The 17017-nt window shown below is 51.2% G+C and overlaps 1 protein-coding gene across 21 annotated transcripts in view; it reads left to right on the plus strand.

The window, feature by feature from the left end:
• Nucleotides 1-17017, plus strand: part of MAP4 (microtubule associated protein 4) — a 195736-nt gene that overhangs the window by 173476 nt on the left and 5243 nt on the right. For 9 of the 21 annotated variants that reach the window (XM_082703335.1, XM_082703337.1, XM_082703316.1 and 6 more), the window contains 8 exons: nt 1534-1640; nt 2426-2641; nt 5556-5739; nt 6422-6481; nt 6594-6886; nt 8325-8438; nt 10398-10490; nt 16190-16271. In XM_082703335.1, the coding sequence (XP_082559461.1) occupies nt 1534-1640; nt 2426-2641; nt 5556-5739; nt 6422-6481; nt 6594-6886; nt 8325-8438; nt 10398-10490; nt 16190-16271 (1149 nt within the window). The remainder of the gene's footprint in view (nt 1-1533; nt 1641-2425; nt 2642-5555; nt 5740-6421; nt 6482-6593; nt 6887-8324; nt 8439-10397; nt 10491-16189; nt 16272-17017) is intronic. The other 12 variants (XM_082703317.1, XM_082703318.1, XM_082703332.1 and 9 more) reach the window with 5 other exon arrangements.

Below are 17017 nucleotides of genomic sequence, written 5' to 3' on the forward strand. Positions count from 1 at the left end.
ACCCACCAAGGCATTCAGGCACCCCTGAAATCACGTTTCTGTGAACAGACTTCTAGGGTGTTTTCGTTCTGTCCTATTAGGAATGTGTTCTGATGAAGACCTTGACACATTTGCTGTTTTGCTCGTGTGTGTATACACCTCTAAAATAAATGTCTGGGGCTTCTGGGTGGCTCAGTCATTAAAAGTGTCTGCCTTCAGCTCAGGTCATAATCCCAGGGTCGAGCCCTGCATGGGGCTCCCTGCTCAGCAGGAAGCCTGCTTCTCCCTCTCCCCCTCAACCCTGCTTGTGCTCCCTCTCTCACTATGTCTCTCTCTGTCAGATAAATAAAATCTTAACAAGTAAGTAAGTATTTGAAATACATTTCTGGAAATTGGATATGTGGATTAGAATTTAGCTACACTTAGTCTTCAAAGACACCGCTAGATTGCCCTGCACAAGGGTTGTACCATTCCACACATTTGCCGCGTGACGATCTGATTTATCCCCACAGGCTGTTTTCACATTGTAGGACTTCTGACAATATGTTAGGTTAAAAATGACATCTCAGTGTGGTTTTAATTATCATTTCTCTGAAAAATTGGGCACCTTTTCTTACTTTCGATTTTTATTTCTTCTTCTGGAAGCTGTGTTCATAATCATTGGGCCATTATTCCAGTGGTTTGTTGGCTTTTATGGGAATTAGTGATTTGTAGGTGTAATTTATATAATAAGCTGTTTGTCTTTGATGTGGTGTTCAGTTTTTTTGCTATTTATTGTCTGCTTTCTGACTTACTACTTTTTTTCTCCCACATTGACTTTTAAAAAATTTTTCCTTAACCCATCTCTGTGCCTTCGGGATTTTGTGCCACTCAGAAAGGTCTTCCCCACACCCCGGTTATAAATTTCATGGTATTTCAGTGCATTCGGGTGTAGCCCTATTGAAATCTGGAGTTACCTTCCCACAGTGGTGCTGCTGGGCCCAGCCTTAGGCATAGACTTTATTTCTGGCCTTGGGTCTGATTTCATGGTTGTCCTCGGGCTTGTTGGAAATCTGGGTCACTGCTAGAACCAGATCAAGTTAATCTCACATCCTCCATAAAGTGGTGCTTTACAGGGAAAGGAAGTAAGGGGAGGGCATTGGATGATCTTCTGGCTCGTATCCCATCTTCAGCAACCTTTATTCCAAGAGATAAACTCTTATAGAAGAGGTTATTGTCCCATGTGCTCTGGGAGTTAGTGCTTAGGTGACAGAACCCCTTTGCTGGTCTCCAGGGAAGGGAAACCAAACTTTAAGGGCTGTTGCCTCCCATTGGTCATTTGTGCAAATCCCACTTAGGTTGCTTTTCCAGAGGGACCGGCTCCCTGAATCTCTGGAATCTAAAACGGCCCTGTCACAATGAGAGGAACTTGGGAGTCTTGTCCACATTTCAGAGCACAGCCCTGTGGATTTTCTTCAGAATGCAGTGCTAGTCAGTGGTCTCTCTCTCCTAAGACTTGCTTTTTCTAAATGGGTATGAAAAACATCTGCTTAGCATGACTTTACCCCCACTTAGGAATAAGTAAGCCAGAAGAAGGCCGGCCTGCGGGGAGTGTGACCGGAAATGACATCACCGCCCCTCCAAACAAGGAGCTCCCACCAAGCCCAGAGAAGAAAACAAAGGTAGGCACCACAGTGGTGGGTTATCTTCTCTGGCTACCAGTTTTTAAAACCCTATCTTCTGCTATTATTGCTTGAATCATGAAAGAAGTTTCTTTTTTCTGAGCTATTAGTAGGCCTTCTCCAATTTTGGACATTTTTAGAAAATATTTTATATTCCTATTTTACCATAGTAGCCTAACTCAACCCTTACAATCGCTCCCTTAAACCCCATGATCTTGACTACGTGTAGAAATGTTCTGTAGGGCTTATTTCTGCTCCCCTTTACAGCAGCAATAATGGGATTTTGCAGAACTATTCAGAAATAGATTCTGCAATCTTTGCTTGTAAAAGGGGAACTCAGATTTTTAAGGTGGATCAAAGCTTCAGGCACTTTCACTCGTGCTCATGGGCGAGTACAAGTGCCATACTTCATCAAGGCACAAATAATGACCATTTAATCACCTGCTAATGACTTTTCTTCATAGAATTTTTGCAGCCACCAAAAGTTAGTAAATTGTTTAAAGCGTCACTGAATTTAAATCTTCAGGCACTGAACTGCTGGAATTTGTGACATTGTCATTAAGAGTGAATTCCCAATTTTCTTTATCTTTCTCATGGCTTCTTTTTACCCCTTACTGAGCTCAGAAGAACAGAATGCTGCTTTTCAGTTGCATATATCCTCATTGCTTATAATTTTACTTTGAATTGTGCAATTTATACTTTTTTTAATTTGTTTTTATTTTTGTCTGTGTGTTTGATGTTGAACTTTTTAAAAAAACAAAACAAAACAACACATCAACTTAAAGCTTTTGGCCACCACTCAACCTGCAAAGACTTCAACATCGAAAGCCAAAACTCAGCCCACTCCTCTCCCTAAGCAGTCGGCTCCCACCACCTTCGGTGGGTTGAATAAAAAACCTATGAGCCTCGCTGCAGGCTTAGTGCCGGCTGCCCCACCCAAACGCCCTGCTGCCACCACTGCCAGGCCTTCCACCTTACCTGCAAAAGACGCAAAACCCAAGGTAAGTAGCCACCTAAGCCCTGTGCCAGGGAGATGTTCTCCCCCGAGGGTCCCATCGCTCCCATTGCTACCTGGCAGTGGAGTCAAGCTGGTGGAACTGGGGGAAGGGGAGAAAGGTCACTTGCAGATCTTGGGGGCTCACGATGCAGCCATAACATCTGAAGGCCTTTTAGACTTTGTACCTTTCCTTTCCCTGCTGGGAGACAATACTGCATCTGCCTTGTTTTCTTTTCCTTTCTCACAGCTCCTCCTTAGTACTCTTCCCCTGTTGGAGCACTTATTAGCCAGTTCGCCCTCCTCCACAGACTGTCACATACTTTTTTTGGATAGAGTTCCCACATCAGATACCTCAAATTTGCTTCCTTGTCTTTCTCTTTATTCGTCTGGCAGAAGTGAGTTTTGCCTGTTACTTTTTTGAATAAGGTCTTCTAGCCGACCTCTGTACATTGCAACGACATGTGACAGCTTCCTTTGCTTTTGATACTGGGCCTCTCTCAATAGGCTCCCCCTGCAGGTTTTCAGTTTCCCAGGTCACCCACACATAGCTGCCTAGAAGCTGGTCAATTTGGAGCAGAAGTAGCTCCAACAGGATCGTTCTAGAAGGGCCGCTGGAGTCTGTGGCTGCCTTCCTTAACGTCTTGTTTCATTTAAGAAGGGCCTTTCAGTCAGCTCAGTGTTACTGGTTATATTCATGGTGGGCAGTAGTTGCCGATGTTAAAATGTTAGGGTACCCTGTTAGTGTGTCGTGTGATCTTGTTAAGAAAATCAGTGGAACCTAGGAATTGTAGTCTCCGTTGGAACCTGGCTAAGAAACTGAGAAATCCTGTCACAGACTAAGAATGGTAAAATATATAGCTTTCTGACCCTCCTCACTTACCCAGTTGACTGCTTTCTCGATCGTGAGAAGACAGTATATTAGCATGAGAGGGCAGAGGAAGGGCAGCTGGAGCCCTGGCATCCAAAGTCCTAGAGCTGATGGAAGCCGGTATGGGAAGGAGGTGTCTAGTGAAATTTCACTCTGCAGTAATAATCATCATGAAAGTGTCCTCTACTGTTTCCTTTATATAAGCTAATTCCTTTGATTGTCTCTCTGAACAACCCATGATGTGGGTTTGAGTATTCTCATTTTATAGCTCAGTGAAATAACCTTCCTATGGTCCAGTGCTAGTAAGTGGCAGAGCCAGTATTTGAACTTGGAACCTGACTCTAACACTGATGCTCAGGGCCTCTGTCAATATTCTTCTTTCATGGCTTCTGCCGTTCAGCTCTCAGACAGCATTTTGAGAACAGCTGACCTTTTTGAAAAGCTGATCTGCCTTCCAGTTATTACCAATGTTTGTTTTTTAGATAAGAAACAGATGAAAATATTTGGGGAGCTTGATTAAAAACTAAAGTCTAATGAAATTTATTTTTATCCTTATTTTGGTAGAAAGATTGAAGAAGCAGACAAAAGGAAAAAAAACTTACCTAGAAAAAATAAGTAGATCCAGGATTCTGGTAGAGAAGAAAACTGAGATTGAATTGAATTCCCAGTTCAATTCTCAGTTGAATTAAATTGAGAAGGAGCAGCCTAACTGCAGTTACAAAAGCGGGCTGATTCTGTCGCTTGCCAAAGCCAGGAGCCCAAGTCTGAATCAAGGGTGTCACATTTTTTTAGAGCTTTCTATCCCTTATGCCTTTTTTCCAACTCACCACTATTAATTAGCAAAATAAGACCCTACTAGATTATTCTGAATCATAGCCCGAATGTTGAGAATTTGAAGGAGACCTGGGAGAATGTCTGGTTTATACCCAGATCTTAGAGCCGATGGAAGGGATCCCTCTGCATAAAATCCTGTGTTCTGTTCCGAATAGAGCTGGCAGCTGAAGCCAGTTCCTGCCATACTCAGGGACTTCCATCTGTAGAAATGGTCATGACCCTGCACTTTCCGGACTTGACTTTAATTGGATGCCAGCCCTTACATTTCTGAGCACACCTCTTGGCCGATTTTCCATTTAAGCTGTATCATGCTTGTCCCCACCAGCAGACGGCCCTGTGTGGCCATTTCTTGTGGAGTAAAAGAGCAGGGTCCGCTGTGTCTATGATTTGGTTTATTCTCTTGAGTAACTTGATACTTCTGTTCCCATAGAAACCGGGCTAGATTGATTCCTTCCCTTCCTTACTAGTGAGGATGTACCCAGCTTCCCTGGAAGAGGAATTAGGGTGACCCAGATGCACTTGCAAGACTCTTCCCTTTTGCTCTAAGTCACAGCTGGGACATCAGGGCTTCTCCTCCTGTCTGGTGGTCAGGCCTGCCTCCTCCAGTCCCTAACACTGCATAGCATCAAAGCTGGTCCCCAGAGATCCTCCATTTGATCTCCTTTATCCAGCTGAGGCAGTAAAGCCCAGAGAGGCTCTGTGATTTCCCCAGGAACACACTGTGAGCTGGGGGCCTGACCGGGGTTAGAGCTCAGGCTTCTGATCTAACTGGTGAGGGCCAGTGTTCTCACCATTTGCAGTCCTAACCCCACATTCACAGGGTACATTTAGCCAAAGGAATGCCTGAATTCGGTTGAACTTAATCTTTAATTTTTTGTGTTATGTATTTATTTATCTTTGGTCAAATGATTAAATACTGATGTATTTAATGTATTTAAATACATTAGATCCTGAGACAAGCTCAGACAGACAAGCTGTATCCGTGATGTAGTATCCTTTTCCGGTTTGTTCATTCTCACTGGTTCAGGCTGGATTGAGATAGTTAGGCTCCGTTTGCTGACTCCAGGTGACACAGAGCCCTGCACAGCCCATTTCTCATGTTGGCTGAAGGACTTAGATCTTAGAGCAGCGTAAACTGTTGCTGGTTTTCTGGTGTCCACCAGCTTCCAGGGCTCTTGCTGACCTGCAGTTCTTATCCCCGCTTCCCTATTACCAGCCTGCTGCAGAGACAAAGGTTCCTGAGAAACGAACCTCACCATCCAAGCTGGCCTCTGCTCCAGCCCTGAAGCCTGGCTCCAAGAGCACCCAGACTGTTACAAAAGCCTCAGCCGCTGCCAGTCCTGCCTCAGCTGGGCCAAGCAGTCGAAGCCCCCCAACGCCTGTGCCCAGGAGGCCCACCGGTGAGTCCTGTCCCCCTCCATTCCTACGGGAACCAGTGGGGAGAAGGGTGGGGCCTTGGCTTTGCCCCCGTCAGTAGCTCCAGCCAACGTCACAGAAAGCCATGCACCCCTGTTTGTGCACTCATCCTTCATGGGGTACATTGAAAAGTGGATCCTTGGTCTCCACATGAGGTTATTAGCAAGTATGTATATTCAGAAAACTCTTGAGTAAAAGGAATTCTTAGGGATTCCCAGGTAGGATTTACTGTTCCTTTCTTAGTAACTTCACAGCACTCAGCACATCATGGTCCTGGGCGGACATGACAAGAAATAGATGGTTCGGTTCCACTGGCGTGTACTGATGACCCACTTATGAGGCCATGTGGAAGGCACTGGCAAGCCTGTAGAAAAGGACAAGACAGAGTGGGTGGCCATGAATGCTCCAGAGGGCACTTATGAGGCCATGTGGAAGGCACTGGCAAGCCTGTAGAAAAGGACAAGACAGAGTGGGTGGCCATGAATGCTCCAGAGGGCACAGTCTGGCTGATTTCCTCCTCGTTTTAGTCCCAGCGACTAGCACAGCCCATGGCCTGAAAGGGACATTCAGTCATTGTTGAATGAATGAATGAATCTTAAGACTGGATGAGCCATTCACTTGGTCACTTTGTAAGCACTCATTGTTAAAACATGCATGTCTGTGCAGCCATCAAGACCGAGGGAAGACCTGCAGACATGAAGAAGACAGCTACACAGTCTGCGCCAGGTAACACCCCGTGCCCTACTTCGTGGAATCCTAAAATAAACCCCTTCCTCTCTGTGGCTCCCTTTTGCTCTCTCCCCTGACCCCGTGTCCTCGTTCACTTCTCCCTTTGCAGCTGACTTGAGTCGCTCCAAGAACACGTCCACCAGCTCCGTGAAGAAAAGCACCACTGTCCCTGGGGCCGCCCCCGTGGCAGGGGTGGCTCCCAGCCGAGCCAAGCCCACATCCACCCCGCCCCGCCCCTCGGGGACGCCTTCCTCAGACAAGAAGCCCACATCAGCCAAACCCAGCTCCTCTGCCCCTAGGCTGAGCCGCCTGTCTACCAACGCTTCTGCCCCTGATCTGAAGAATGTCCGCTCCAAGGTTGGCTCCACAGAAAACATCAAACATCAGCCTGGAGGAGGCCGGGTGAGTCCAGGGAGCTGGGGGTCCTCGGCATGCCGGCCCTTGCTGCTTCCGCTGCCACACACACACCCGCACCCACCCCCCGGCTATCCCCCAGCGTGTCCTCACATCAGCCCCAGGCTCCCATCAAAGAAGAAGGGCGGTCGGGACATTGGATTCAGTGCCAGGGACTTTCAGCCTGGGCTCCAGGTCCCAGCAGCAGGCTCGCTCTTCCCATCCCCATCAGAGGGGCTCCTGTTCTGTGTTGTGGGGTTTAGGGTTACATTTTTGTTCGAAGGCAAAAGGGTTCTTCCCCTTAACAAGACAAGCAGAGGAGGACTGTGAGACCCTGTGAAGGTGAGAGACCAGATATGCTCCCCATCTCTACCCTGTCTGAATGACAGGACCTGTAGGAGGTGGAAGCTTTGATGTGGGGAGGGGAGGCTTCTTCCTGGAAGAGGAAAGAGGGTCCTCTCGTGGCCGTGGCCGTGAGTGTGGCTGTGACTGGGGGACTCGCTGCTGCAGGCCTCCCACTTTCCTAATCAGAAGGGCTGCCACAGGGGGTTGTGACAGAGGATGGCAGGGCAGGCCCTGGCGCTTCATGCTTCAGGATTTTCTGGTGGCATCCACCGCAGAATTAGCAACGGTCAGCTCTTCGCAACGGCAGGACTTTGGTGTATGGAAGGGTGGTGGCGAAAGTCCCAGTCCAAGTCCTTGGAACAGGAACCTTCTCATGTCCTATATCATTTTCTAGCAGTAAACCACCATCCCTCCCACTCAGGGTAGGATAGTTTAATTTGCTTCAACCCTGAGCCTATAAATAATTGAAAACAGGGTCCAAAATGAGGCAGAATCCTGGTACTTTTGGAAGACAGTGATGGCAAACTAAGGTTAGTCTGGAATAAGGGCCTGAGAGTTGCTTTGGCTAAGAGGCTGTGGCTCTGGTGTACCCAGACTGTGACCCATCTCCCCCTTCTGGACTCTTTTTAGCCTTTGCTCGGGCAGACAGTTGCAGGTGGTCTTGGTGTGGAGAGTTGAGTGACTCGGCCTGGTGATGAGATTATTTTCTGCTCCAACTTAGCTGAGTGGTGTGACACTCCCATCCTCAGTAGTAGCTGCCTGTGGACTACGGCAGCTTGCTTGCGGTGAACACATTTGAGTGGGAGAGCATCCTGACTGGAAAACACACACTCCAAAGAAAATCACTAACTCAGCCCTCCTTCCTGCCTTCTCTCTGTGAATGCTATCTTGAGCTCTTCCTTGGGTCTCAGGACTGGACTACAGCTCCTCCCCCGGCTGGTCTACCCTGGAAACGGGTGGTTTTTTCCTAGGAGCGCAGGGTGACCTGCTTCTGCCTGGTGGCCTGGCCTGGATTCGAGTCCCCTACAGCTTTCTTTCCTTCTTGGCATTTGGGCTCTTACCCTCTTGGTTTGAAATGTGCCCTCCCTTTATCTCCATCCAGGCCAAAGTAGAGAAAAAAACAGAGGCATCTGCTCCGGCTCGAAAGCCTGAACCTAACGCAGTCGCTAAAACAGCTGGTCCCATTGCGAGTGCGCAGAAACCACCTGCTGGGAAAGTGAGTTTTATTTAGACTTTTACCTCTTGAAGGTAAAAGATGATAAACTGTTTCTTCCAGCCTGAGTCACTTTCCCTTCTACTGCACTTTTTTCCTGTCCTGAACTAGTTTCTACGTTGCCCCTGCATTCCCTCCTCTTTGTTTGATGACTCAGCCAGCCATCAGAAAAATTTCTGTATTAACCCTGACAGTTAACAGAGTTGGGAGCCCATTACCCTCTGGGGAATATTTATTCAACTGGATAACATGGATCCAAAGACCTTCAGCCACTTCCTTCCCACTGACCTTGATGTGAAACCCCACCCGTGTTGCACGCGAAACACGCACACCAAGCACCTAGGTCCTGCCTCAGGGAGACATGGCATTGGTTACTTTCCAGCACCTGGAGCTCTGGTGCTTTAAAGTGACCCAGAAGGCCCCTCTCATAACATGCTGACTAAGAGATAGCATCATTTGCTCCAGTTCCCCATGTCCCCTCCTCACTGAGGTTCGAATGGTCATTCCCTCTGGAACCCCACTCAGCCTAGGGCTTGCCCAGGTAAGCAGAAACTCTAGGTTCTTTCCTCTTTGCCTCCACATCCTGGAACCAGGCCCCTAATGCTTGCTGTGGGAATCTTCTTCCCTTAGCTGTGGCATGTCGGTGGTCACTCCAGCCAGGGGCTGCTGGAGGGGCCTAACCTCCAGCTCTCAGGGCCCAAGGTGGGCAGTGTCAGCCCAAGGAATCTGTACAATCAGTGAGGCTTCTAGGCGACTCCTGGAGGCCCTGGAGGCCTCTGGTTCAGAGCAGGGTTTCATTAGGAAACAGTTTGCTAACCAGTTACTCATCACTGACATTGTAAAGAAGGCACAAAACTGTAAGGTATTTGGGTCGGAATTTCTCCGGATGGATTCCTCCACTGTGTGGAAAACTCTTCAGCTTGGGGCCTGCTTCATTTGTGAAGGGCTCTGAAGCAAAGGAAGGAAGGAAGCTGGCAACTGTTTCTTTTTCAGAAGGCTCAAAGAGAATTCTTTGTTCCAGCCCTTAGAGCCTGGGCCTTTGTGTGGCTGCATTCCAAGGGGAACCATTCAGAAGCACTACAGTGTGCTGTGTCCAGTCCCCGTACCCACCCCACCCCCGCCCGCCCCATAATGCATCACTGCAGCGCTGCTTGGAGCCACTTCTCCTTGCGCATGAAACTCACAGAGCACAGGATCGGGCATGTGGAAGATTGAAGGAAGTGTTTTTACCCTCTAGCTGAAAAAAAATCTAGACCAGAAGTTCACCCGTCCTGTGCTTTCTCGAGCCCTGAGAGGCTGCTTGAATGTGGAGCTGCCGAGAATATGGCGTGTGCTCCCCCTGGCGTCCGGATTCCGCATGGCAGGGCTAGTGGCCTCTGGTCCATTTGCATTCATAACTGAGCTATGGTGTCCCTTCCTTCCTGTATCAGATCTGTGCCCTGTGAGCCAGATGCTCGGTGCTTCTCCGAGCAGCCTTTGCCTCCCAGAGTGGGTCTGGCTGCCGCAGTTCCCAGCCCCAGCTTTAAGGGAAGGGCCAGGCTTCGGTGAAGACCAGTCTGATGAGCAGGACCCTTGCAGAGAGGAGTCCCCGGACACCGCGTCAGCTTTTGGGGAAAGAGCAGGTGGGAGGAGGAGCGGGGCTGTGCCTGGGTGGGCATCCGGGGCCTGCTGCTACCTGGGCCTCGCGAACCACAGCCCGGCCCCAAGGACCAGCAAGGAGGACCATTAGCCCTTCTGCAACTTCTGCTTCTGTCCTCGTGTTGTCTGTTCTTGTCTTCACTCCCTCTCCCGCTTCCCTCAGATTCCTTCCCCCGTGCTTCTCCACAGCTGTTCCGCTGCAGGTGGGCCGGAGCTGTAGCCCCACTCTGTTGGCCGCTGTGATCACGTGTGGACTCCCCGTGTCGGTTCTAACCAGCCCTCTCCCTTTGTGTTGTTTTTTTTTTCTGTTCTCTAACACTCCAGGTCCAGATAGTCTCGAAAAAAGTGAGCTACAGCCATATTCAGTCCAAGTGTGGTTCCAAGGACAATATTAAGCATGTCCCTGGAGGTGGTAATGTAAGTATGAGCTCTGGACAGCTGGTGTCTGAGGCACAGCCCCCGTGGGCACCCTGGGGAGAGGGCCACCTGCCCACGCTGACAGGGCCTCAGCAGCCTGACCCGGGGGCTTCCTCCCAGATGCAGGCTGTCGGAGTGAGGGGAGACCTCAGAGTCGCGGTGTTCTTAGACTGGCTGTGTCGGGGAACCCCTTGATAAAACAACCCATTGACACCCACGTGGCATCCTCTCCCCCCTCTTTCCTGTCTGCTCTCTTTCCCTGACTCGTCGCCTTCCTGAAGCCGCTCGTGTTCCCTTAGCCGCTCCTTTTCTTTGTCCCCTTCCTTCTTCCATCCACACACTCCTTTATCATGCTGCCCTTCTGTGCCAGCCCTGAGCTCTGTGTGGGGAACACAGGTGGCTCTGGCTGCTGGGGGTCCTGGTCCAGCGTGAAGAACACCTGTTCGCTCTGCACGTGTCCCCGTGACTGTGCAGAGGCAGGTGTGAGTCCAGCACGCGCTGGAGAGGAGTGTGTGTGGAGCAGCCTTCGCCTTCGCCATTCCTCACCTGCTTCTCTCCCCACCGCAGGGAGCCCACCCTGCTCCGTCCTGCCCACTCTGCTCCTTCTCCTTCCTGCCTGGAACTGGGCTGAGTGCTGCTCTGCTCGCCCTGTTCCTTTTCAGGCTCGGTCCCTCCTGCCCCTTCAGTGGCCGTGCTATGCTGCGCGTGGCTTACCAGCACTGCCCCACCCCACCCCCAGTGGCTCTGCTGGGAGGCCTCCGTCTCAGGGCATCCCTTTCTCACTCTGTACAAGCCCCCTGACTGCATCTCCTTCAAGTCACTTCCCCACCAGTGGCTCTTCTGGCTTGGGCGGGAATGGCAGCCTGGACACCCCGGGTGGGGAGAGGAAGCCGGCTGGCTTGGGAGCTGGCCCGACAGGAGCCACTGGTGTGGGTGAAGCGTTTAAAGACAGTATCTGCTTCAGGTGATAAAGATCCCGCTTACGAGGGTCCCGGGTGGCACCGACTTCAGCTTTCCTTCCAGGCTTTGGCCTAGATGAAGACCGGTGGGCAGGAGAGTGTGAAGGGATATGTCGTGTGTGTGACAGAAATGCACTTGGTATGGCGTGCGGTCTGTGCACGAGCTCAGAACATAGGCATCATTCGTCACCACCTGTGCTCGTCCCACACTGCTTATGCACGATTTCCAAGGTTTTTTAAAAGATTTTATTGATTTATTAGAGAGTGTGAGCTAGGGGGAGACACATGATGACAGAGCAGGGGGGACAGGGATGAGCAGACCCTGTGCTCAGTCTCATGACCTGAGCCACAGTTCAGAGTCGGCCGCTGAACCAACTGAGCCTCAGGCGCCCTATAAATGTTTTATTGTCAGGGGAGGCCTCCTTAGACAACAAGGCATCCGGAAGCTGCCTGGGAGCAGTGTTTGGGGGCGGCAAGAGGAGGACAAACGGCCTGGATGGAGGCACTGTCCTTCCTTCAGCCCCTCCATGAAGCCAGCACAGACACACCTGCGGTGGAGAAAGTGTGGGCCCGCCATGCAGGCCGAGCAGTGTCCCATGTCACACACAAACCTCGTCCCCTCCTGGATAGATTCTGAGCCCGACACCCAAGGAGAGGCCTGGAGCAGGACCCCAGTCAGTGCTCCAGAGCCCCCCGCCACCCGTACATGTGCCCCCCCCCTTGTTGGGAACCAGGGACATGTGAGAGCAGGGAGCAGAGAAGATTTTCCTCCAATTGAAGATTTTGGGACCATTTTTCTCCCATTTCACCCTCATAAAGAGAGACGTGTGTGATGGGCTCTTACAGACCCGGTGGCTGTGTCATCTCAGCCTCTACCGCTGCCTGTGGTGTGTCACAGGCCGGGGTGGTGGGGGGCACAGATGGTGCAAACAGCTAGAGTGAGGTGTGGGGCGTCCGTGGGCGGCGGGACAGCAAGAGGGCTGCAGAGGCAGCGTGGCTTCCGCTAGGGCAGCATGTCTGAGAGACACATGTCCTAGGCTGGGAGGCGGCACGTGCCTCCCTAAAGCATCAAGTGGTGGCGAGTAGGCGGGGGACGAGGGCAAGTCGGGGAGAATTATCTGGAAGGGACTGTGCCTTCTCTCTGTGCCAGCCACGTCTCAGATGCAGCGGGCCTCATTAAGTGAGGGGGACACAGTTACACTTTTTTAAAACTTGAAGTTGTAGAGAATTTTCAAATACATACAAAAATAGGAAAAAAACACTACAGTGAACTGGATGAACCTTTTACCCAGCTTCGTTTATTTTCCTTGTGGCCAGCCTTTTTTAAAAAATGATCTCTACTACACCCAGTGGGGGTCTCAGACCTGTGACCCTGAGATCAAGAGTCACCCGCTCCACGGAGCCAGCCAGGTGTCCCTTCTTGTGCCCAGTCCTAGATACATCATTCGTCTGCAGATTCTCGGTTTATAACTTTAAAAGATAAGAACTCTTCACGTGCGTACATATGTTCGTGTATGTACGTGGGTGTCGGACTCCCACTGACATGTTAAACAGGTTTGCTTGTTTGAATCAGGATCCAAGTAAGGCCCATAAACTGGTTGGTTGATGTGTCTCTTGTCTTAAGTTTCTTTTTACTCTGCAGGCCCCTTTCAGTTATTTTTCATGCGTAAACCAAGTCGCTTGTCCTCGAATCTGACAGCCCCATGGCTTTATTTAGTGTGCTTCTGTGTCCCTTGATAGTCTGTACATTGACTCAGGTTTGATCTCCCCCACCCCCAGATTTTTGCAAGACTTTCATAGGTTGTGGTGGTATTTCACGTTGTGTTTCACTCTCTGGTTTTCTCTCTCTCTCTCTCTTTCTCTCGGGTGCCCAGTACCAAGAGCCATGCGTTCAGTAGGGGTGCACTGTGTTGCTTCCTCCTCCGTCCGCTGGCTGGCGCATGTCTTTAAAGCAGAACTGCCTCTTCACCAGATGATGTTTACTTGAGGACCAGACAAGAAGTAAACAAGTGGTGGCCTCAGTGGCAGAACGCTGGCTCAGGAAATGCATGGGCTCTAGACCTGGGCCAGTGAGCTCTGTCCCTGCGTGCGGCTGTCTCGGGGTTGGCACAAGATGAGTTGCCACCGGTGCTGCGGGACACATCTGTCTTGGTTCAGTGGCTGCCAGAACATTTGGTTGGGAAAAGCACTTCCCTGTGTTCTCATTTCGGGAGAATTGCAGCCTTGTTGGAAAAAGGAGACAAAGCGGAGGCCTTTGTTTTGAGGGTGATAAGTCCTTTATAAATGATGACTGAATGCGTGACCCACTTAGTGTTCTGTTGATGCTCACGTCCCTTCATGATGACGCAAAGAAGAGGTGGAGTGAGGCTAGAGCCCAGGAAGGCTTTGAAGAAGGTGGCCCTTGAGCTGGGCTTCGAGGGACAGGGAGGAGAAAGCGGTGGGCTTGTCAGGCGAGGGGCAGTATGAGCAGCGAGGGGCAGTATGAGCAGCGAGGGACAATGGCTCACGCAAGCTGAGGATTATGGGAAATGACTCTGTGGCCGGCCCTGGGCTGCAGGCGGGCGCAGGAAAATGCAGTAGGCATTGCACGTATACTCTTGGAGTACAGTCGAAACCGTATTTTCTCACGCTGACGAGGGAGAGGGTGCTAGAAGGTGATGGGACCACACTGGTGGGTGTGGCACCTGCTGGCAGGCCTCCCTGGGCCCCTGCCTGGAGGACTTGACTGCAGGGGAAAGCTGGGCTCTTCCACAGAACCAGGGAGCAGCTGGGCCACTCACAGGACCCTGGAATCTTCATCCCAGAACCCGGTGCCCACTTGTAGATGAAGCACAAGCCCTCAGTCCCGGTAGCGAAATGCTCACCCCTACAGGATTCCTGTCAGATAGAAGGCTAGTCGTCCTTTGATGACTCCCCGGCAGTGAGCAGAAAGTCAGGCTAACCAGAGCGTCATGGAGCCTGGAGGCTGCGCCTCATCGCTGCAGCTGTGGGCCCGGGGCCGCTGGCATGGGCTCTGCGCCCGGACACCGCTGTGTGGTGCTCGGCGCCGTGAGGGGGCGAGGGGCATGTCGTGCAGGGGTGCGTGACTTCCCTGAACAACCAGCAGAGCAGCGGAACTGAGCAGTGTTCACATATAAATTAGCTAAGTTTTGGTGGTGGTGGTGGTTTTTTGTTTTAACCTTATCTGCACGCACGTATTCTATGCAGAATGTCCTCCAGGGCCTCAGGTTCTGGTTCTTCGGGTTCCCCTGGGATCCCGTTGTCTTCTGAGCAGCTGCATCTTCTGGTTTGGGAACGGCCTGCTCCCTCCAGTCCGGAGCAGCTCGAGTGGCAGGGAGAGCGCGGTATGGGCTCACCCAGCCCCGAGCCCCAGGAGCTCCACACTGCGTCTTAGTGACTTTGTTCTCCTGTTATGCTCCGTGACCAGGGAATCAGACTCCCACGCTTTCGGTTCAGCGTGACTCTGCCTCTCTAAGCATGGGCAATAAAAAGTAAGCACTGTCTTGGGGCACCCATCCTGTGTCCGGCCCTGCCCTTCGGCCTGGGCCTGCGTCCCGCCTCCGCCCCTCCTCCATCGTGGCGACGGGGTGGCTCCTGCAAAGGGACACCTTTCAGATACTTGGCACCTTTTCGATTATACCTCCCCTGGATGGCCTGGGATGTTTCGCATGTTCTTAAAGTGAACGCGAAGGTTTGAGCCTCTTGATTTACCTGATTTTGTGGGGTTTTCTGGATCAGGTGAATAATGAGCCATTTTCAGAGATCACTTCAAACTGCTTACGGGAAGAACGTTGTTACTGTTTTTAGTGGGAATATCCAGTGCTGGGAGGAGGATGTGGTCGGACAAACACTTCAGCTCGGTGGTGGATGTCCGTTGTCACATTTCTAGAAAGCAGTTAGGTCCCGTGGCTTAAGAACCTTAATATATACAGTCTAAACCTTTGGCCAGGTAACTGAAGTTCTGGGCATCCTGCTTACAGGGTCATCAGAATTGTCATGACTTCTGTTCATAAAGATACTTACTGCTGCCATGGTGGGTTTTTGGTTTTGTTTTCGTTTTTAAGATTTTTTTTGTAGGGGGAGAGAGTGAGGGGTGGGGGTGCAGGGGGAGAGAGAAAGTCCTAAGCAGACTCCACTGAGCGTGGAGCCCAACACGGGGCTTAATCCCACATCCCTGAGATCATGACCCAAGCTGAAAGCAAGTCAGATAGGTGCCCACCCAACCAACCACGCCCCCTAGGCACCCATATTGCTGCCATGGTTTTAATGGTGAAAAATTAGAAAAAATCCCAATGTTCAATATCAGACATGGGTTCGGTTTATATAAGATCTTAGAGAATAGATTATTATATGTGGCCCCTCTTTACAATTCTCAACTTTTGTGGGAAAACGTTTGTAACATGAGTGAAGCAGGAGTACGCATCCTAGACAGATGCCTGTGTGGTCACCCAGGAGGGAAACACACAGTAGGAAGAACTGGCAGAACATGAAAACATGACTCCAGATTTTCTCTGAGCAAGGGGTTAACGGGTAAGATTTCAGGTGGAACAAAATGACATTTTAGATTTGTATCCAGACAAATGGGAGAAGAGCTTCCCAGCAGGTGTACCGTTGCGGCGGGGAGGGAGCTGCCCAGTGTGCATGGGAACCACTTCGGTCCGCCAGGGTGGGCGCAGAGGCTGCAGGCCTTGGATACAGCCTCTCTCTGAGGCAGTGCTCTTCTTGCGATTGGTTTCTCAGGTTCAGATTCAGAATAAGAAGGTGGACATCTCTAAGGTCTCCTCCAAGTGTGGGTCCAAGGCCAACATCAAGCACAAACCTGGTGAGTGCTGTCTCCTACACCCCAATCCCAGCATGCCTGGGGCCTGTGGTCCTGCCAAGGCCAGCTGCATCGGTCATTCCCTCAGGATTCCTGGAGCCGCCCCCGCCCAGGAGGCAGTGATGCCAACTGCGCAGTGAAGTGCCTGTCAAGGAGGGGGCTCTGGGCACTCAACACCTCGGGGCCTCTGAGGAGGAGCAGGTCGTGAAGGCTGCCATTGGCCTGGGCATCACTGTCTCCAGCACCTGCTACGGGCCTGGCCCTCCCAGGTCACGGGCCAGGACCTGGTACCCAAGGAGTTGTTGGATTAGGTTCTCCTGAGGCAGTGGAACCTCAGCAGCTGGCCACGGCTGGGGTCTCTCTGCTGCAGCAGGGGTGTGGTCAGCCCCAACCCTGGGCCTGGCTTCCTGGAGGCCGGGCACCGGGGCCATGGCGTTCCCTCTCAGCAGAAAGTGTCATCATTCATTAGAGAACATGTCCTGTTTAAAAGAATCAGAACAGTTTGGCCCTTAACTTTTTTATCTGGAAAATCTACTCTAGTGTGGTACCTCACTCCCTAGTGCTGCTGACTGACTGGAGGCCTGGATTTTGCCTGGGGCGGGGGTGGACTTCAGGGTGGGGCCGAAGTTGGTTAACATGGCAAGAAGCTGGGACGTGAGCTGAGGAGATGGCCACGTGAGGGAAGCGCAGCTGCGGGGCCTGGAGGAGGGTGGACCCAGCAGAGCAGTCTGGGCCCAGATCCCGTAACC

This window comes from Mustela nivalis, assembly GCF_964662115.1.
Source record: "Mustela nivalis genome assembly, chromosome: 1".
Lineage (NCBI taxonomy): Eukaryota > Metazoa > Chordata > Mammalia > Carnivora > Mustelidae > Mustela > Mustela nivalis.